The 23505-nt window shown below is 35.2% G+C and overlaps 1 protein-coding gene across 5 annotated transcripts in view; it reads left to right on the plus strand.

The window, feature by feature from the left end:
- The window catches only part of UTRN (utrophin), a 516343-nt gene that overhangs the window by 449127 nt on the left and 43711 nt on the right, over nucleotides 1–23505 (plus strand). For all 5 annotated transcript variants that reach the window (XM_055266343.2, XM_055266390.2, XM_055266360.2 and 2 more), the window contains 4 exons: nucleotides 3394–3479; nucleotides 8027–8184; nucleotides 12051–12217; nucleotides 17343–17454. In XM_055266343.2, coding sequence (XP_055122318.1) covers nucleotides 3394–3479; nucleotides 8027–8184; nucleotides 12051–12217; nucleotides 17343–17454 — 523 coding nt within the window. The remainder of the gene's footprint in view (nucleotides 1–3393; nucleotides 3480–8026; nucleotides 8185–12050; nucleotides 12218–17342; nucleotides 17455–23505) is intronic.

Below are 23505 nucleotides of genomic sequence, written 5' to 3' on the forward strand. Positions count from 1 at the left end.
TAAAATTGATTTCATTTATGAATTTGCAGCCTAAGTCATCCTCCCAGATTGAAAGGGCTTAATTTCACAATCTTCCTTCTGGATTTAATGGAAATCAAAAGTGTTGAAATCATGATATAAAGCAATAATCTGGAGTACTAGGTTTAAATGTGTTTTTTTCCTACCAAAAATATTAACCTCATTTGCTGCAGTGTCATTTTTTCCACTATTCCAAAGATGGTATAATTTTATAAAGTAAATGTCTTTATAGTTAAACCAATTTAAAGAGTTGCCTATGAAAACTATCAGGAGACTAAATATGTCAACACTGGGCTATGTCACTCACTAATATATGTTACTGTCTCCCTCTTGTCTCTCACATCCAGGAAGCTTATTTACATCAATGTCCTTTATTTTCTGGTCCCACATAACCTGTACAGTTTGGTCAACCAGTTAACCTTGATGCAAGTCTCTGACCCACCTGACTGCATCTTATTTGTTTGTTTTTGTTTTTGTTTTTTTGAGACAGAGTCTCACTCTGTTGCCAGGCTGGAGTGCAGTGGCGTGATCTCAGCTCACTGCAACCTCCGACCCCCTGGTTCAAGGGATTTTCCTGCCTCAGTCTCCTGAGTAGCTGGGATTACAGGCACGCGCCACCACACCTAGCTAATTTTTGTATTTTTAGTAGAGACGGGGTTTCACCATGTTGGCCAGGATGGTCTCGATTTCCTGACCTCGTGATCCACCCGCCTCAGCCTCCCAAAGTACTGAGATTACAGGCGTGAGCCACCACGCCTGGCCTGAATGTGTCTTATCTCCAAGGCTCACACCCCTGTCTCTGTGCCTTTGCTCAGGCTTTCTCTGTGATACTCTACTTTCTCCTACTTGGGACAGTCATGCCATGACATACCATCTATGTCTGATTTCAGGTTTATCTTCTCTGTCACTTGTTGTGAAACTAATGACTACCTAGACTAAATCACTAATGATAGGCAGCCACAATGATCTTGTACTTGATTTTTGACTTCCATACATAAAGGATTGTCCCATATGTTTTCTAGTTGTATTCTTATCTTACCTTCCTCAGCCAGTGTGTGAGTTCATCGGGGTAGGAATCATGTCTTCTGCTTTTCTCTTGGTCCCAACAGTACACAGAGCAATGCCAGGATCACAGTAAGCCTTCGTAACTGGTGATGGTGTGATGAATGGGTGATTGACAGTGTCAATTGTCTTCCTGATGATATTCCTTTCTTGTGTTGTGACAGTAGAGTGGGAGTCATGCTTTAATGCATATTATTTTGACCATTTTTCCCTGCAGGGATCACTTTATCCTTAGCCACATTCATGTGCTTGTCTCAGCCCATTCACAAAGCCTTCTGTTATCCTCTGCAAGTCTGTTGTCTGACTGGGTCCAGAGAGTAAAAATTTCCTGCTTTTGAAAGGAAGCAAACATTGTCTGTTTCATGTGATAATTAGGAAACTTCTAAAAAATATAAAGTAGAAACACAGTTTGTAGCATGGCTGTCTGTAGGGTTAATGTGAAACTAGTGTTTCTGTAATTGTGAGAAATGATTATATTAATTTAGAAATTCTGCTTAGAAGGGCTATGTTTATTTTAATATTAAGTATTAATCACTTCATAGGTTAATTCTGAATGTCATATACCTACAAACTAAGGGTTCAGTAAGTTTATTAGATATGATTTAATATAAATTATAAACTCTAGCCTATTGAGGGAGTACTTTGAAAATACATTGTACCAATCCCTAAGCACGATTTCCTTTCTTATTTATTGCATATTTTATATGTCATAATATGCATACAGAAACTTCCTTCAGTACATACAGTTGAGAATGGAAGAATATCAATTAGTATAAGTAGTAAAAATATCAATAGAATCAATGATTAAATATAGTTTGGCAAGAAGGCTGCTTAAAATTAAAGTTACAAGATACAAATATTTATGTTTTTTAAAATAGCACAAATTGTTAACTTTTATACATTAATATATTTATGTAAACTTTTAGTCATAGGTTTTCAGTGTGCTGTACTTGTGTATTAAAAACATATAAGAAAATGGACAATAAAAACCTAAAATGAAAACGGATCCTAAATCTGCAATAATAAAGATAACAATAAAGGCTTTTTTTCTGGGCTATGTGTTATTCCATAGGAAGGATAATATCTTATTAATTTTTGTAATTATCTTCCAATCCCTAGGACTGGGACTACTGTGACTAACATTTGGTAGATTACTCAGTAATTCTTTGATAAGCAATGAAATTAAGAAAACTCTGTGCTTTTAAAGATAAAAAAACATGTTTCATCTGGTCGACTTATAAGTGAAATGGAAATGATCTATCCTTAGCGTTGTGTAAAACTATGTTCTAATGTTGATTAATTAATATATTCTGGTTTTAATTATAATTTGATACTTCCCCAAATAGGGATTTCACATCTGTCTAAGATTACTGACTATTAAAATTGCAATAGTAATTTATAAAAACTGCATTGACATAAAATTAACTATATACTAAGGGCTCATAATTTGCTGAATACTTAAATACCAATATTTATACTTAATTAATACTTAATTACCAATTAGTATTCAGCAAGTTGTAAGCTCTTAGTATATAGTTCAGTTTCTAGTCTGTGTTCTTGTTTTTAGATATATCACTAGACTTTTCTTGCTGTATGAAGTCACATATATAGTGTGTGTAGCTCTAGCTATTTTGAATCTTGCATCTATAATTATTAACGCATAGGTTTAATTCATAGCCTTTTTTGTTTGTTTGTTTGTTTGAGATGGAGTCTCGCTCTGACACCCAGGCTGGAGTGCAATGGCATGATCTCGGCTCACTGCAACCTCTGCCTCGCAGGTTCAAGTGATTCTCCTGCCTCAGCCTCCCGAGTAGCTGGGATTACAGTCATGCATCACCACGCCTGGCTAATTTTGTATTTTTATTTTTAGTAGAGACATGGTTTCTCCATGTTGGTCAGGCTGGTCTCAAACTCCCGACCTCAGGTGATCCGCCTGCCTCGGCCTCCCAAAGTGCTGGGATTACAGGTGTGAGCCACTGCACCCGGCCAATTCATAGTATTTTTAAAGGTGAAGTCTTTTCAGCTTTATAATCATTTTCATTTTGTTTTAATTCGTTCTTAGTTCATGTGTTGTGTGCAAAGTGACTTCAAGCTGTGTATTCTTCTAGACTTGGCCAAACACTCTGTTAATATATGTCGTGAAATTATAGAATAGGTTTAATATTAATTGTTAAAAGTTAATAGAAAAGTTGCATCTTTAAGATACAATTATTTTTGATGGTTTACCCCCAAGAAAATAGATATTCAGAAACAATTAACATGCTCTAGATGGTTTTAAATGCATCTAACACATTAACATTCTTATAATTTTAGGGGTCGAACTGGAAAAATTAGAGTGCAGAGTCTGAAGATTGGATTAATGTCTCTCTCCAAAGGTCTCTTGGAAGAAAAATACAGATGTATGTAAGACCTTTCTTATACCAACAGTGTTTTTAGTAATAATAATGATTATAACAATTTATTGGAAACTTACATTATATAGTTTGTTAGTAGTAATAGTTCTTTCTCTTTTTTTAACCCTTACTGTGCCTATACCAAGTTAGACAAAAGGTGGCAGTGCAAAGACTTGGGGCTTTGTGTGAAATGGAAAGCTGATTATAAGTAAGAGGTGAGGTGCCAGGATGGAGTGAGACCCAACTACAAACTATATTTCATTTAATTCTTAGAATAATCCCTCCATAATGTAGGCATTTGAGATTTCCATTTTCTGGCTGAGAAAATTAATGCTGAGATAGGTTAAGAATCTAGTCTAAGACTGCAGAGCTGATAAGGGATGGGGCTAGAATTAGATACTAAGTTTTTCTGACTCCAAAGCCCAAATTTTTTTTTATTTCTTTATACTTCCAATGCTTAAAATAAAAAGATGAACTAGAACCTTTACAGACATAGACAATAATCTTAAATAAATATGTTTTACAGTTGTGACAAAATAAAACATGATTTTTAAATTTTTATTGTATTTGGATTTACCAAATAAATCAACAGTGTTCCTTTACCTGTCAGTTAATGAAAGGTATATTGGCTTTGGCAAAGTCTTGTGTTCAGGAGCCAAGGAGACCTGTCTTCAAATCTCTACCACGTAGTAGCTGAGTGTCTTTGGGCAGGTTATGTGATTTCATTGAATATTGCCAACTAAAAGGTAATAGCATTCCCATTTTACAGTTCAAGAAGCTGAAATTTAGCAAATTTTCTTCAACGGAAAAAATGAAGCTAATAATTCCTGCTTGGAGAAGAATTAGGAGTAATGTTTAAGGTACCTAGAAATAGCAGTCGTTGAATAAATGGTAGCAATTGCCACTGAGTCCCCAAACCCTTAACTACTATCACATATCTTTTGATTTATTTTTGTCTATAAAATGTGAATTTGATCCCACCATGCATATTCCCAGATGATTCTTTACAGAGAAATCCATACATTTGTGGGAGAGGTTTAGGGATATTCCGTGAATGGAGAGATACTAAAAAACAATAGGATATTTTGATTATAGACCCTGTAAACTTAGTTTTGTGTCTTATGTCAACATGCATACATTTTAAAAGGTTTTATTTTCTGGGATTTCTGTGAGGTTATTGGATTTTGAATTTCAGGTCTAGACCATGATGGCTTGTTTTTCCTACATAGTTTGACAAGAATGTCAGTGAAAAGAAATGTGGATTTTTATAAAATGAAAAGCTGATTGTAGGATTAGGAGATAGGGTGCTATGACGGAGTGAGAGCCTAGTTAGCCATGCAGAAGAACGCTTTGCCCAAGGCTTTTGCTTTGTGGCACTTTATCCAGAATTTAAGTGGTTTTCAGAATCATAATCATGAAAAGATATAATTTCAAAAGCTGAAAACGTTATCTTTTTATAATGATCAGGAAAGGAAAATGTTAATGAAAACATCAATATTACAAAATTAGAAATGGATTTTTTATCATCTCTGATTTGGGGTTTCTTGTGCTTCTGAAACAATTAGGGTTCTCTGAAAGTAACAGTTACAGTGTGGAGCTTACTCTGAAATATTTGCAAATTCAACCTCAAAGCTTGCATTGTGGATAATTCAACATTAACTTTCAGATTTTGGCAGGGGAAGCAGAAGGCTCTACAGTAAAATTTCTGATATTTAATTGAATCCAGGAAGTATGCCATTTTAGGACTAATTAAATAAGAAATCTCTTGGGTTTTACTCTTTAATCTAAATCTTTACTGGGATATCCAGACTTTGGAATGTCCTGGGGTTTTGTTTTGCTTTTTACTTTGAGGACCTTCACCACTCTGATTCCAGTTTTTATTTCCCCCGTGATATCATTATTGTTTCCTTTATTAGAATTAATATTCAAGACAATTTGCTCTTCAAATGCAATGGCAGGGCCACCATTCAGGATCATTGGTGTCTGTCTGAACATTGATTTTATTAATACAATGCCCAGTGTCAGTGTCTTCACCCCATAACACCTTCTTCTCTTGGTCCTTTCCTAAGAATATTCTTTTTTTAGGTTCTAACAGTGCGCTGGCCTTTATGCTTATAGCTGGCTAGCTTCTTTGCCTCATCAAAAACACATTTACAGAGCAGGCACAGTGGCTCATCCCTGTAGTCCTAGCTACTTGGGAGGCTAAGGTGGGAGGATCACTTGAGCCCCAGGAATCGGAGGCTGCAGTGAGCCATGGTCGGACCACCACACTTCCAGCCTGGATGGCAAAGCGAGACCTTAAAAAAAAAAAAGTACACATTTTCAAACCATCCTTGTAAATTATCATTAGTATCTTTTCTGTGCTGATGTATTAGAATTTGAGTTTTTAGATTATGACTTTCTTATTACCCGCCCCTTTACCCTGACACTGCTTTTTATATCTGACTATAATGTTGATAATGTGAATTTTTGTAGGAACTTTTATAAGGGTTTATAGAAATATGTCAAAATGTCTAAGGACACTTTTGTCCTTATATTTTGTGAGTAGTTTTACCTTAATAGTGGCATAGTGGTATAGCCATATGCCTCAAAAGAGGAAAGTTGGGCATAGTTGATCTTGCTGAAAATGTGCACTTTTCTGCAAAGATTATTATACATATGCATCAACTTTTATTTACTTAACAGACCTCTTCCCAGGGACTGGTTTAAAATAAACATCATACTAAGACTGCTGAATAAATATTTTTGTCTATGATAGTCTAATTTTTTTAATGGAAAGAAATAAGTAGAGCTCTAACCAAATCTAAGTGAAAAAATTATAATAAAAATCAAATTTATCTTCATTGAATTTGCTTTCCCTATGTATGCTTATAATTAAAGCCATACTTCATTATAATTACTGTGTCAATATCACTGAGCTTGGTTCAGTTTGAAATTTCACCATTGACAGTGTTAGATCTAGCATTATATTCCTTATAAAAATAGAGAATGGACCAGGCACGGTGGCTCACGCCTGTAATCCCCAGCACTTTGGGAGGCCAATGTGGGGCAGATCAACTGTGATCGGGAGTTCAAGACTAGCCTGACCAACATGGAGAAACCCCATCTCTACTAAAAATACAAAATTAGCCGGGTGTGGTGGTGCATGCCTGTAATCCCAGCTGCTCAGGAGGCTGAGGCAGGAGAATTGCTTGAACCTGGTAGGTGGAGGTTTCAGTGAGCCAAGATCATGCCATTGCACTCCAGCCTGGGCAACAAGAATGACACCCCATCTCAAAAAAAAAAAGAGAGAGAGAGAAAATGATGCATTTTGATCTGATATCAGGTACTGTTTGAAAATATTTTTAGAATCCAATAAATATTTACTCCACTTTCTTCTATTCTTGGAAAATGTCACGACGAGCATTTAGATTTTAAGTGCTTTTGAATTTTTAGAACTTGAAAATTTATTTCCAAAAAGTATTAATTTATATAATGAAGTGGATTGTTTGTATTTGAAATTTCTTCCTATTCCAAAAGTAAATTATCTTAGGTTATTAGCTTTATTGTTGAAAATAATATAATAATTTTGATCTTCAAAGTATTGTATATGGTGAATAAAAGGTAAACCAAGAGTGGACAAAATAGAAGAGTTTTAATTTTACTGAATTAAGAAAATTATAAAACAAATCAGTTTTTTAATGAATGGAAAATCCTAAAAACTGTATGAAAATATGCACAAATTTTTAAATTTGATTAAATGTATTTCATTACATGAAGTAAAACAAAAATAGTGGTTATAGCTAATAAGGAATGGGAGACTGGTCCAAAGGAGAAAAAGTACCTTCTTGTACTTTTTAGTGTTTCTTACATAAAATAGATGTGAGTATAACAGTCTTTAAAATAAGTTATAATATATATACATTTAGTAGAATATTGAATTTATGAGTGAACACAAAAAGTTGATAAACAAATCTGTTAAAATTTAAAGGTTTGTTATTTAAGGTACGTTTATTCCTTTGTGTTTTTTATTTTTTTTGAGTTGGGGTCTTGCTATGTTGCCCAAACTGGTCTCGAACTCCTGGCTCAAGTGATCCTCCTGCCTTAGCCTCTCCGGTAGATGAGATTACAGGCATGTGCCACAGCACCTAACTACACCTATTCCTTTGACAAGTCATGAAGGAAGCTTTGTTTTGGCTCATTCATTCTTAATAAGAAGGGAAGTTCTTATGAAGATCATAAAATTAATTCATATGAGTTTATTGTATCATTTTAAAAAGGAAATTTGTGTTTATTGATTTATATATGCATGATTTATGTTTATATGTGTATGTAACCCATTCTTGCAGGAACGGGTTAACTATATGCTTCTTAAAATAATCTAATATCATATGTAATGCAGAATATTAAGATCAGAATACTAAGGTCATCGGAATTCAGGAGACAACTAATCAGATTCATGTCCTTTTGAAATTTTTTTAATCTGCATGGTTCAGTCCTCATTACCAAAGATTTATTTTAAGTAAAAGAACACTGTAGGCAGATGAAAGTTAACCTCTTGCCTCTCTTTGCAGATCTCTTTAAGGAAGTGGCAGGGCCAACAGAAATGTGTGACCAGAGGCAGCTGGGCCTGTTACTTCATGATGCCATCCAGATCCCCCGGCAGCTAGGTGAAGTAGCAGCTTTTGGAGGCAGTAATATAGAGCCAAGTGTTCGCAGCTGCTTCCAACAGGTAAGCATGAAGGATCACTGGTGTGTAGGATGTGTTGGGGAAGGGTTTTGAGGATGTTCTGAGACATGGAATAGGGAACTCGGGCTAGAGCCAAATACTGGAAGACTTTGGGTACCTTCCAACAAGTGGTGTATTTTATTTCCTAAGGCTCATTTGCTTCAAAAACTAGCAACCCTTGCAAACAGACTTGCTGTTTTTCTTTGATAAAATCTACAATCTTTAACCTGTGCCATTAGATTGCTGTTTGTCCTGCCCTCTTCCTGGCCTGCTCTCCTATCATTCCTCTCCTTGCTCTCCGCTTTCCAACTGCACTGTTGTATTTCCTTGATTGCTGCCTCAGCAGTGCCTTTGGACCTGTGTCTGCTGTTTAGACGTTCTTCCTTCCCCATTGCCCACTAACTCCCTTCTCATACCTAATCCTTATTTGATCTTTAGATTTTAGCTTTAACTCTCACATCCTCTGAAAATCTTTCTCTGACCTCTTCAGATAATGCCATATTTTCCTATTATATTCACCTAATATCATCCACCTCTTCCTTCTCATACTCAGTACAATTATAATTACACGCTGAATTATATAATTCATGGCTCAGTATTTGTTTCTTCTCTAGGAACCCAAGCTCCATGAAGACAAGGACTGTGGCTATCATTTTACTGTTGTATCCTCTCTTAGTTCGTGCAGGCTGCTATAACAAAATACCATAAACTGGGTGGCTTTTAAACAACAGAAATTTATTTTCTACAGTTCTGGAGGCTGTCCATGATCAAGGTGCTAGCAGATTCAGTATCTGCTGAGGGCCCACCTTCTGGTTCATTGCAACCTTTCCTGCTGTTTCCTCATGTGATGGAAGAAGTGAATGATCTCTCTTGGGCCTCTTTTTTTGTTTGTTTGTTTTATACTTTAAGTTCTAGGGTACGTGTGCAGAACGTGCAGGTTTGTCACATAGATATACACGTGCCATGGTGGTTTGCTGCACCCATCAACCCGTCATCTACATTAGGTATTTCCCTTAATGCTATCCCTCCCCTAGTCCCCCAACCACTGACAGGCCCCAGTGTGTGATGTTCCCCTCCCTGTGTCCATGTGTTCTCATTGTTCAACTCCCACTTACGAGTGAGAACATGTGGTGTTTGGTTTTCTATTCTTGTGTTAGTTTGTTGAGAATGATCGTTTCCAGCTTCATCCATTTCCCTGCAAAGGACATGAACTCATCCTTTTTTTATGGCTACATAGTATTCCATGGTGTATATGTGCCACATTTTGTTTATCCAGTGTATCATTGATGGACATTTGGGTTGGTTCCAACTCTTTGCTGTTGTGAATAGTGCTGCAGTAAACATACGTGTGCATGTGTCTTTATAATAGAATGATTTATAATCCTTTGGGTATATACCTAGTAATGGGATTTCTGGGTCAAATGGTATTTCTGGTTCTATATCCTTGAGGAATTGCCACACTGTCTTCCACAATGGCTGAACTAATTTACACTCCCACCAACAGTGTAAAAGTGTTCCTGTTTCTCTACATCCTCTCCAGCGTCTGTTGTTTCCTGACTTTTTAATGATCGCCATTCTAAATGGTGTGAGATGGTATCTCATTGTGGTTTTGATTTGCATTTCTCTAATGACCAGTGATGATTAGCTGTTTTTCTGTTTGTTGGCTGCATAAATGTCTTCTTTTAAGAAGTTTCTGTTCATATCCTTTGCCCACTTTTTGATGGGGTTCTTTATTTTTTTCTTGTAAATTTGTTTTAAGTTCTTTGTAGATTCTGGATATTAGCCCTTTGTCAGATGGATAGATTGCAAAAATTGTCTCCATTTTGTAGGTTGCCTGTTCACTCTGATGATAGGTGTTTTTTTTGTTGTTCTGTTTTTGTTTTTTTTTTTTTTTTTTTTTTTTTGCTGTGCAGAAGCTCTTTAGTTTAATTAGATCCCATTTGTCAATTTTGCCTTTTGTTGACATTGCTTTTGGTGTTTTAGTCATGAAGTCTTTGCCCATGACTATGTCCTGAATGGTATTGCCTAGGTTTTCATCTAGGGTTTTTATGGTTTTAGGTCTTACATTTAAGTCTTTAATCCATCTTGAGTTAATTTTTGTATAAGATATAAGGAAGGGGTTGAGTTTTAGTTTTCTGCATATGGCTAGCCAGTTTTCCCAACACCATTTATTAAATAGGGAATTCTTTCTCCATTGCGTGTTTTTGTCAGGTTTGTCAAAGATCAGATGCTTGTAGATGTGTGGCATTATTTCTAAGATCCTGGGCCTCTTTTATAAGGGCACTAACCTCATTCAAGAGGGCTCCACCCTCATGACCTAATCATTTCCTGAAGGCTCTACCTCCTCGTACCATCTCCTAAGTGGTTAGGTTTTTAACATATGAGTTTTGGGGGGGCAAAAACATTCAGATTATTACATTTCCTGTGCCTTGAACATCATAACTACTTTAATAAATATCTGCTAAATAACTGAATTAAAATGTCCTGAGTTCTTTTTAAGACAAGATTTTAAAAATATATATACATTAAAGATGTTATTAAACTGTCAGTTTTTTTCTTTGAGACTATGCATACAAAAGAAAGATGTACAAAGTTTTATACTGATCTAAGTTACTAATTTTAAACTGAGAAAGCACTTTAGTTTCTTTTTAATGTTTACTGCATATAAAGACATTTTAGAAATGTTACTATTGATGTTATACATATGCATAAAGTACAAGTCTACAGATATTTTGGCAAGGCATATCCAGTGATTTATCATTGCTAGGGAAAAAAAAGGCTCACACCGTGTCTTTGAGGAGAATTGATGTCATGGGTTATTACATTTTATAATGGCCCTTTTTCTTATTTTAGAAATACAAAAAATATCAAATGCAAATTCTAAATATGATTTATAGTCATACATGTAGGTTCACAGAATGACCTCAACAGCAACAGGACGATAAAATTGGTAGAAATTTAGCTTTGCACATAGGAAAATTACTTAGTATTGGGAATTGAAGAGGGATTGGGAAGTTTTATGTAATTTATCCTGATAAATTTGAGAATCCTGCAAAGTACATCCATATCAATATGCTTCCCGTGTGATGATATAATGGGACTACAGCAGGACACACAAAAATGACAGCTTTTATTTAGCATTTATAATGGCCTTCAAGTTTGTAAAATTATCGGTGAGTCTTTCACAAGTTTTTACTGTCTTAGATGAAATTTTTTTTTTTTTTGAGATAGAGTCTTGCTCTGTTGCCCAGGCTGGAGTGCAGTGGCATGATCTCGGCTCACTGCAACCTCCACCTCCCGGATTCAAGCAATTCTCCTGCCTCAGCCTCCTGAGTAGCTGGGACTACAGGTGCATGCCACCAGGCCCAGCTAAGTGTGTGTGTGTGTGTGTGTGTGTGTGTGTGTGTGTGTGTGTGTTTTAGTAGAGACGAGGTTTCACCGTGTTGCCTAGGCTGGTCTCAAGCTCCTGAGCTCAGGCAATCCGCCTGCCTCAGCCTCCCGAAGTGCTAAGATTATAGGCTTGAGCCACCACACCCGGCCAAATGAGTTTTACAGAATTATTTATGTAAAAAGATGACTTTAAATTGGGTGGTTTTGGTTTTTGCTTTTGTTTCTTTCAAAATCTGAGTATATTGAAGTCTTGGTATTTTTTTAGTTCTTCCTATGTGACAATTTCTGCTTTTTCTACTCATAAGTTCTAGAATTTTCTTGACTTGAAGGACCTTAAAGCATTGTGACTTAACTGACATGGAAAGAGTTATATAGTTTCCTCTTCTGCACAAATTTTCAGAAGATTATGAAGCAACAACACTTGCTACAGTTTAAATGAAGGCATTTCTTCACTTTTAATATATTTCTTTTTTCACCAGAATAACAATAAACCAGAAATAAGTGTGAAAGAGTTTATAGATTGGATGCGTTTGGAACCACAGTCCATGGTTTGGCTGCCAGTTTTACATCGAGTGGCAGCAGCGGAGACTGCAAAACATCAGGCCAAATGCAACATCTGTAAAGAATGTCCAATTGTCGGGTTCAGGTAAGGCGTGTCAGTGCTGGAGGAGGCTATTTTCTGTTCCCTTTGTGTAATCTCAGTGGTATGTCCATCCTCCATTCCCATTCATTCCCATTTGGAGGTTTGCCTTCTAAATAAATGGTATGTTCAGTATGTCTCATCTATCTAAAAGTAGCATTTCTTTTTATAACTACTACATAAAGCATATTTTATTATTGTTGCTATTATTATTGTCATTTACACTACTTGGATCAGAACCAGAGATTTTCATGAATGTCTGTTTATTTAGGTCACAGAAATGATTCATGCATGAAAATTCTATGGCTGATTATAAATATATAACCCTGATGGAATTTGGTAAATATTCTGAGGTGTTGGGGTCAAACTTAGTAAGCAGGAAGCAATGTTTAATTACCAGCTGAGAAGTAATCAAATTACTTCGTGTCATTTCTGCCAAGTTTGATGTGAAGTACATTAACCTGACTTCTTCCCGTGAGAGGCACTGCAAAATGCCATACTTTAATGTAATCAGTGTGTCAGACTCTTCAGTTTGTGACCCCAAAGCCGACAGTGCAGAGTCTATGGTTTGTCCTAAGGTGGAGATTTTTGGACATCCTGATCCACTCCTCTTAACATAGGTATACATTTGACTCTTGAATATATTATATTTCTCGTCTGGGGGAAATCTGGAAAATAGCCCCAGTTTAATTTGGAAATCTATTATGAAACAACATAAGCCTACTCAGTAGGGAAATTCAAGATTTTATGTGTATCTTTTTAAAATTTTTTTGTTTTGTTTTGTTTTTTGGGTTTTTTTTGCTTTTTTGAGACCAAGTCTCACTCTGTCACCCAAGCTGGTGTGCAGTGGCATGATCTTGGCTCACTTCAACCTCTGCCTCCCAAGTTCATGCTATTTCCCTGCCTCAGCCTCCTGAGTAGCTGGGACTACAGGTGCATGCCACCACACCTGGCTGATTTTTGTATTTTTAGTAGGGACTGGGTTCCACTATGTTGGCCAGGCTGGTCTCAAACTCCCGACCATGTGATCTGTCCTCCTTGGCCTCCCAAAGTGCTGGGATTACAGGCGTGAGCCACCATACCTGGCCCTATGTGTATCTTTTATTCGTACCAGAAGACGAAGTACCAATATGGTGATTCTCTGAGGAACAGTCAAATCAGGAGGGCTGGGATTGGTTGTTGTTGTATATTGTATCAGTATTAGTATCTTGAATTAAACAGAATTGCTTTCATTTGACTGACTTTATCAGCATAATAGTTTGTATAAAGCATATCGTTGCATTCTCTGTGGATGGCTAACATAAGAAATGGAAATTCAAAAGTTCTCTACTCTCATGCATTATGGTGTAGTTGGGAAGACTAAAGTATTGTGAGGTCAGAGGGCCTTGCTGCCATGCATTCTAAGAGGATGAAAAGACAGGTAGGTAGTATGAAGTAGAATGAGCATTAGTCTGGCAGACAGCGAGGGTAATAGATGACTTCCAGTGGAAGTCAAAGCACAAATGTTGGAAGAAGAAAAATGGTAAAGTCACAGTTTAAATGCAGCAGGGTTCTTGGAATGGCTACATTTGGAGTATCTGGTAGACATAGATGTACGGGAGAGGGAATAGCTGGAATGTGGCAAGGTCAGTCTACTACTGGGAAGATAATTCAAATGAGAGATGTAGCCATCAAAGCTAATAATCACTGCTATTTATTGTTTATGTCAGACAGTGTGCCAAGAGGTGTTATATTTGTTATTTTAGTCACTTTTCATAACAACTCTGTAAGATTGGGAGTATTACCTCTACTTTACACATAAAGGAACTAAGACTCCAAGATTAGTCAACTTGCCCAAGGCCAGGCAGCCGATTGTGCAGAGACAAAGTTAGGATTCAAATCCAGAACTCTTTGGTTCTCCAGTTTGTGTTCTTAATCAAGATGGTTTTAAAAAGCAGATTAGATTTTTAGGAGAGGAGAGATTTAATATTAAGAAGTAATTAAATGGTATTGAAAAGAGCAATTGATTTAAGGCACTAATTATTAGACCAAAAATATTACTCTGGATATAAACTGTAATGTGAAGCCACAGGAAATATCCAGATTAATTGACTTGGGAAGAGACTGCCATATATATATATATATATATATATATATATATATATATATATATATATATAAAATCTGCCATATGTGGCCATTGGTATAACCTAGAGATGCCATGAGGGACCATATTTCTCAGCTTCTGATGGATGTAGAGAGTGAAGGAGAGGACAAAATACTCTAAAAACATTACATATTTGAATGACCTTTAAAGTTTCATTTCTTAAATTAAAAATGACCTGAAGCAACTTTGCAGAATATTAAGATTTAACTGAGTTGTGGGTACATGGATGTTTATTATATTCTCCCTATTTTTGAATTAACTTGAAATATTTAATAAGAAAAATATGAAAGAGCAATTATAAAGGGTGAACAACCTGAAGTGTTAAATTTCAAGGGTTTAAGTTTCTGCTAGTACTATCAAATTGACCTGTAGATGTCTCTATGATAGAGATGTGAAGTTGACCAGCAGGTCAGAGATTAAGGTTATAGGAGGATATTCAGGAGATAGTGTATTGAGAAGTAGCTCTGGACTCAGGCTACTTGGATTTCAATCCTGGATCTATTGTTTGGTGCTGAGACTTTGAATAAGATACTTAGCCTGCTTGAACCTGAGTTTCTTCAACTTTAAATTCTATGAGTGTTTCCTCATAGGAATAGTTAATACATGAAAGTGTCTAGGGCAGTTCTTATCACAAACAGAGTAGGCATTCAGTAAATGTTGGCTGTTTTTGTTACTACCAATAACATCATTAGTATGATAGTAGCTAAACCTATGAGTGTGTTGTTGAGCATTTCCATGAAGTGGAAATGCCAGAAAAACCTGGTGTTGCTCAGTAAAAGGCAAGATTAGAGGGAGGTATAATAAGGGAGAGAACAGGATTCTTCAGAGAAATAAAGAAGCATAGTGTTGTGGAAGTCAAAGAGAAGGCTTTAGCAAGATGGTAGAGGTGTTAAGTGCATCAGAAAGATTCTTTGAATCAGGAGAAGTCATTAGGAATCTTAGAGAGGATTCTATCCGTGTCATTGTAAAGATGGCTCAGGAAAATATATAGGCTAATATGTGCAAACAACTTGTTTAAGAAATCTAGCTATAACTTAAAATATGTCAGGATATTGAAAATTGGAAGATGGTAAGTGATATATTGTCTTACTTTTACTTGCATTTATATTTTTCCTGTTTTCTACATTGAGAATATAGTACATCTAAAATTTGTATTTGGAACGAAAGAGAAATATGTCCAGACTTGATACCTGGTTTAGGCACAAGACTGAGCAAGCAAAGGTTTCTTCAAGCTAATGGTGACTTAATTATTGCACAAAGATTACGCATGAAGGGAATGAATATAAGAACAATTCCAATAGTAAAATGGGGTCCAGTTGGAATAGGTCTGATTAGCTTAGTTGTAAAGAGATGCATCTTTCTCTGTGGCTTCAGAGAACGAATGGAAAGGCAAGTACAGAAATAAAGATAGAGGAATATGTCTATTATAGAATAATCTTAACTTCATTCAGACTGTCTTTCTATCAAGCTTCTACCCAAGATATATATATATATATATATATTTCATTTTCCCAGAACTTTTATAAATACTGCTAGAGTTTTTCACTAATTACTTCCAAATAAAATGTTAATGAAATCTTAGATTTACAGAATGTTTTGTAAGCTGGGAATTGTTTCAGTTAGAATCATATACAATTCCTTAATAGTGGTTGCATAAATAAATTAGAGCTTTAGTTTTCTTTCTTGTAAACAAAGTGAAGGTAGGTAATCCAAGACTGTTCTCTATGACCACCTGGTCCCTTAGCTCTGTTTTCATGCACTGTCATCCCTAACATGTGGCTTCCATCTTCAAAGCCACTTCATGCTAACAAAGTGACTCTTCTGGATGTCAGATCCATTTTCCAGTGGGGAGGAAGAGGTAGCATGCCTCTTCCCAGCTGAGTCAGTCCCTTGAAATTCCAATTAGAACCCCTACCCAATAACTTTGGTTTGTATTACACTGGTCACCAACATCAGCAAGAGAGGCTAAGAAACAGTAATTTTCTCAAGGCTCATTGCTAAAATGTGCTAACAGTACAAGGGTATGTTACCAATGAAAAAGAGAGAATGGCTATCTGCCAAGGGAGTATTCAGCAGAAAACAAAATTTCATTTAGAAAGAAGATGTCAATCATACCTGTCAAGCCATGCTGATAGGCTAAGAGATGTATGTGTTTGTTTCAAACCAATAGCCTCCTTGGCAAAAGTAAGCTGGCTGTAGTATATGCAGAATGATTTCCTTAAGATTGATTTGCAAGTGATTTTTCAGGTCATTTTAGAAGCTACTCAGCACTTAGTAGTTTACAGCCACACAACCTTTAAATTTTGCTTCCATTTTCATTCTGTTGGTTCTATCATTTAATTTTTTTCTGTAGATGTGGGTATAATTTATGTTCTTGGTTCTACCAGCAATGCTGACAGAATAGATTTCGGACAAGATGTTTTCCACTCAGACCCATAGAAACTTATCATCTAAGGTTTTGCTTTTGTAAATAAGATTCTGCAAGTAGAAGTCAATGTGCAGTGTCATTCTTATGCCAGAGATTTTAAAACACCATTTCCATTCAAGGATGCATTGTGATCAAGGCTTTATCTAGTTTTTCCTTTGTTACACAGTATTTCTTGATTTCTTTTTTTTCTAGTGACTAATTTAAACCAAATATAAAAGTGCTTATTGTTAAAAACTGTATCTTTGTGAGGGAATTTTAAAATTCGTTTCTTATTGATGGTATAATTGATATTTTAAAATTTGATGTTTCAACTTAATAGATACAATTCTTTTCTTGTTTATCATTTTCCATTCATATTCAAGCATTAAAAGAAATCTCCTGACATGTATATTTGTCTCCCTCTCATATATAAACAGTTAGAAGCATATTTCAGAGACTTGAACTCCAAAATTTTATTTTATTTTTTTTTTGGTAATTTGGATGAATGAAATTTCTTACCACAAATTTAGACCAAATAATAGTAATGCAAGCCAATACATTTCTTTTCTTTTTTCTAGGTATAGAAGCCTTAAGCATTTTAACTACGATGTCTGCCAGAGTTGTTTCTTTTCGGGTCGAACAGCAAAAGGTCACAAATTACATTACCCAATGGTGGAATATTGTATACCTGTGAGTACTAACCCACTGTTTTGTTTTTAATACATTGCCATTGAATTAACTAGTATCTAAAATTTTATTGTTTATTTAGACTTAATCTTTTTTGAAAAAATATCACTTTGAAGATTTTTTTGTTTTCTTTTAAGTAAACTCATTTATGTTGAATTAATTAGTGTAAAAAATATTAACTTTTTTTTAACATCTGTGTTTTGATTTTAAACTTTTTTGGTAGCAAATTCTTTTAAGAGCTGATACTGACCTACATTGAAAATGATACTATGTAATGAAAAATCATGTTTCTTTTAGACATGTTTATGCTTTCATAGTTAAATACCATATTCATATTAGCAAAAATACAGAAAATGGAGATATTAAAAATATAGTTCCTAACTCTAGCTCCTGAATAAACTACCTTCTAATTTTTCCATATCCCTGGTTTTAAGATTCTATTTATATTTTTATTTATGTATCTTTGTTCCTGATATTTTTCACTCAACGTTCCATTTTGTCACACAGTATAATTTTTTTAGTCACAAAATTTTTAATTGAGTGAATTACTACAGTTTACCTAACCATTCCCTGAAATTTTGACCTTTAGTTTATTTTCAATTTTCTGATGTTATAAATAACACTCTTACAAGGATCTTTGTGAAGGTAGCTCATTCCAGATATTATGTAAATTACATTGCAATAGAATAAAGCCTATAAGTAGGTTGTTTGAGTCAATGAATATGAGTATTTTTTATGGTCAAAATACTTGATGTCAAGGTTTTTTTCAAAATAGGTTTATCCCAATTGACATTATTATCACACTTTGATAAAGTTTCAATTTTACTATAGCCCCACCAGTATTGGACATAAGTTCTTGTTCCTTTGATTTACAGCTATTTTTTCCTGAAGTTATCCTCATGTTCTATTAATAGCTATTCTTTTACTTCCATCCAAATAATGCCCAAATGTATTCATCAAGCTGTCTATTTTCTTTGGTTTAGGGAATTGAGTTACTTTTTTGGATCATAAATTGACAGAAAGGCTGCAATACTTATAAAATATACACATATAAATCTCACACTCATAGCTATCTTATCTCAAATAAATAAGTGCCCTGTGTATGGAGAGGAAATCTCTAGAAAATATTGCTGAATTATAATGGAGGAAGTGCCCATATCACATAATAGCTTTAACCAGGAAAAAGAAATCTCCCCAAGAAAATTTGTGAGACATCATTTATTACTATTATTAACTTATTTATTCACTCAACAAATTAATATTGAACATTTTGCAGGTGTCAGGCCCTCTTGTCAAAGATAAACAAAACCAGACACTAGTTAAAGTGGTAAGGACAGATTTCAATCAATAATATACTGATTATGCACATATGCTTCTGTTTGTACAGAGGTGACTGGGTGTTTTCAGGAGGGAATAGACTGGGGAAACAAAAGAGGGACTTGAGCAGAGGCAAGGAAGTGAAAAATGACAAAGCATTGGTCAGCATCAGTTCCATCAGACCAGCTGTGCCTGTGAGCTGGCAATTGTCAGAGTTAGGATTCTACCATTCCAGAGAGACTGGGAGACAGGGATCCTATCCTTCCTGATGATTACATTTCAAAGAAATGGCTTTCAGATCCTTGAGAAAGACACTCCTGAGTTGTTGGAGATACATCCACATCTCAAAGGGACAGAGGAAGGATTCTCCATTGTAAGCCCTTTTCAGTAAATGCCTTAAGAAAGAGTGAGCAGGGACCTGTCTTCAGGTGTTGGCTAGAGCAAACAGTAAATTCTTTTGGCAGCCTGGAGTTTGTTTTTCAGGCAGACGCTTTAAGGGGGCAGATGCCTTAATAATCCCTTTTTTAAGGGTCATCCTAGGGATGTGGCCTTGAACTATTACAAATTATGTTCATGTTTGTTTAAGTCTTTTAATGGAGAAGTGGGTGGAAGGGGATGGACAAAATGATTTGTGCTGAAAATTTGCAGCTTTTATAGGCCAAGGCTTCAGTAGACAACAGAGCTTACAGGAGGCCAACACAAATTTGGTCAAGGAGAGAATCCTTGTCAGTAATTTCAGCTCTGATAGTGTACCAGAGTATACCCAGAAAGATAAGATTGTGGACTTCCTGCTACTCTCCCTTTAGGAGGAAGATCGTGTGAGAATGAACAAGGAAACAAATAAATGGGGTTATTATACATTGCAGTAAGTGCCTTTAAGGAAATGAATGGATAATGAGATAGAATGATTAGAAGAGACACTTTAGATAAAGAAATCAGTCAGCTTTGCCTGAATTGACATTTGAGTTGAGACCAAAGTTTCAGAAAGATTCAGCCCTGTAAAGAACTAGTAGAAGCATGTTTCAGAAAGAAGAAACAAAACATACAGTTGTCTGAGATGGAAAAAAGGTTAGCGTGATTGGGCTACAGAAAGTGGAGCCTGTTCCCCAAGGGATGCATGGAAAGGAGCACTGGTTACACAACTGGAAGTGCCCAGTGCAAAATGAAACTGGGGGGCCCCTTGTTTAACAATTATTAAGACTTCCAAGGTGGCAACATCAGAGGGGTAAATCAAGTTCAAGGCCCTTCTGATTGTAGGGCCCTGTGCAACTGCATAGGTCCAATATCTTTGAAGCCCACCCTGAGGTTGGGAAAGAGGTGGGTGTAACCAGGGAACAGAAAGAAACCAGGACAAATTTGACAAAAGAGAGACAATAGTAGGAGATGGGATTAAAAAGAAAGGCAACTATCAGATTGTATAGAACCCTGCGGATCATTGTCAGGAATTTGGATTGGGGAAAAATATCATAGTAATATTTACATGAATAGCTATTATAGAAATTTAGAAGCTGATTATAAAATGCTATTATCAAAATATCATAAAGTAAATATATGTTGTTATAGTAAAGATATATAAAATTACTATTTTTCTTGGTCTTAAACATATAATAATTCTTAATGGCTTTACAAAATACCTAAACAATTTGAAACCCACATATCTTCAACAGTTGTCATCCAGTGGGTACATACTTAAGAATCACTGATACACATGTGAATTCCACTCTCCAACTACCAATTTTAAATGAAATCTGTAAGTTACCCAAAACTGTTCTTGTTGCATAGTCTTTCAAAAGTCACTGTTATCATTTCCAAGATTGCAGCTTATCCTGCATTATACAAGGATAGCTTCATTTTTCAAGACATCCTTTGCCCATTTCTGAGGCTTTGTAGTGATCTTATCAACAGCCTACTTATAAATCATCTGTGTGACAGGTCACTTTCTGCATTTGATCCTACAACTTTTTGTAAAATAACTAGAAATATATGTAAATTGAATCTTTAAAAAGATACTTGCATTTAATAGCAATGAATGACCTGATTTAACTGCTTTCTGAAATTTCTTTCTTTTCACCCACATTCTTTACATTTGCTCTACTCTTTTAAGTTTTATTTATGCTTCATCCATCTTTTACTCAACATTTCCTAAAGTCATTTCATGTCTGCCTTAGAAAATGAACTCAAGTATGAATTTGTTTGGTACAGTGATAATAAGCACCACTTGAGTGTTAAATGGATCAGAACTTCCCATATGGACCTTGATGTTTTCATTCTTCAGACTGCATCTCCCTTTTTAGTTAAGAAGATGCTCCAGTCACCTTACTGACTTCATCTCTTTCCTTTTCGAAGTCCTTTACAGCTGACTCTGAATGTTTCTATTTTTAAGAGCTTTCCACAATTTAGAAACCTTATTTTAAATCCACGAAGCACCCTAAATATTTTGCCAATATATCTGCTTATGATTTATGATAATGTTTTCCTTTAGCTGTAAGAAGACTAATGGTATATGAATGAACTATCATGACTCATGAAAGTATTTTATGATATTGATAATTTATATATATATAAAGTATCTGAAGAAATGTAGCATAATTTTTATTTCTCTAGGAAATGATTTTTTTGTCTTATTTCTCCCTACTATTCTATAATCCAAATTTGTACATTTAAGAATTCTTTCATTAGGCTTAATAAGAGTTGATCTTCAAGAGACAGCATGACACAGATGATATTTAATGCCTGTCATCATTCTGTCTCCATATGTCCAAATCCCACCTTCTCACAAAAACAGCTCAACTCCCACTTTGTGTGTGAAATCTCTCCCAGCTCCTCCAGTTTCACCCTCATCAAAGCACTTAGTTCAGGGGCCTTTGCCAATAGCCTCTACTTTACCAATTAGCATTTGATTCTATGTTCCCTTGTATCATTTTCTAACTGTGCGGGGTTTTTGTCTTCTCAATTATCTTTTTACCTCCTTGAGGACTGGGATGACTTTTATACTTTTCTCCCTGTGTTAGTTAAATTTGCCTCATAAAAGCCAAATGAGCTCATATCTGACTTTATAAATACTAGTTATAGGATATTAAAGCTGGAATTAAAGCTCTAAGAGATCATCTAACTTATCTTAATTTTGAAGAAAAAATTAAGTCTTAGAGAAGGTAAGCGGTTTGTGCAAAGTTAATGGCGTGGATTTAGTGACTTAACTCCATTAGGGAAGTACACACACACACACACACACACACACACAGTTAGCACATTGGAAAATAGGGGTTTATGTGTATCCTTGCTGGAATATTACGTTTGTTGAATACCCTTTTACATACCAGGCATTTTGCTAGGAGTTGGAAATACAGAGAAAATTTCATGAAGGAGAAAAAATATCTCTATGTGGAGAAATTCAACAAGACTGTAATATTTTTTAGAATATTAAACTTATGAATCAAGACAATAGTCAATTTTTTTTTCGTATTATCCATGCACTAAACCTTTGAATGCAGGTATTATCATTTTTTTAAATAAATGATTATATCTTATATTAAAGATGTTCAGATTTAATTTATTTTTTATTTATGATGATTTAATTTCATCGTGAAAATTACCCTACTCAGATCTTCTTTAAAATCATCTTTGTGGTAAGTAACCAAAATTTAATTCAAATTAGAAACATTTTCATATGTTGTTAGAGCATATAAAAGATAGCGTGTGGTTTTTTTTTTTTTTTGAGATGAGATCTATTCTGTTAGTGAATTTCAAGTTATCTGTAGCCACATGCTGTACATTAGGTCTCCAGAATTTATTCATCATATAACTGAAAGTTTATACCCTTTGACCAGTCTCTTCTCTTTTCCTCCACCCCCCAGCCCCTGGTAACTACCATTCTACTCTGTGCTGTTATGAGCTTGACTTTTTTTTTTTTTTTTTTAAAGATTCCACATATAAGTGAGATCATGCCGTATTTGTCTTTCCATATCTGGGTTATTTCACTTAGTATAATGTCCTCCAGGCTCATCTAAGTTATTGCAAATGACAGGATTCCCTTCTTTTTTTATGACTGGATATATTTCACTGTATTTTCTTTATCCATTTTTCTGTTGTAGGATACTTAGGTTGATTCCATATCTTGGCTATTGTGAATAATGCTACAGTGCACATAGGAGTATAAATATCTTTTGGAGATAATGATTTTATTTTCTCTGGATATGTACCCAGAAGTGGGATTACTGGATGATATGATAGTTCTATTTTTAATTTTTTAAAGAACCTTTAGACTGTTTTTCATAATGACTGAACCAAAGATAGTTCTTTAAATTGGAGAGTTCTTTAAATTTCACATGATTTATAAAAGTTCATACAATTGCTGACAGTGAGAGAGAATTGGATAGGGTTAAATACTAAGGAGAATGGAAAATGTTTAGAATAGCTACTAGGGTCAATCTTGAGTCACACAGAGATGAGTAAACTAATTGCTACCTTGCCACTAGAGTGCAGCTGAGGTTAATTGGCAAGGATTTGTAGTTTGTGACTCCATCATTGCTCAGCAGCTTTGGAATTAAAAGATGAAAAGTATATTTGAAGGCCAAGGGAGTGAAAAATTCAAAGGTGTTAATGACACTGTGGTTGATTTGAGATATCCTCATGCTGAAGAAATCCCAAGGTGGGATAAAGGGCTAGACATCAAGATGATGGGGAAAGAAGAGGTTTATTTATAATATAAGAAGTGAGAAGAAGAGTCAGAAGATTCCA

The sequence above is a fragment of the Symphalangus syndactylus genome, chromosome 2, assembly GCF_028878055.3.
Source record: "Symphalangus syndactylus isolate Jambi chromosome 2, NHGRI_mSymSyn1-v2.1_pri, whole genome shotgun sequence".
Classification (NCBI taxonomy): Eukaryota; Metazoa; Chordata; class Mammalia; order Primates; family Hylobatidae; genus Symphalangus; species Symphalangus syndactylus.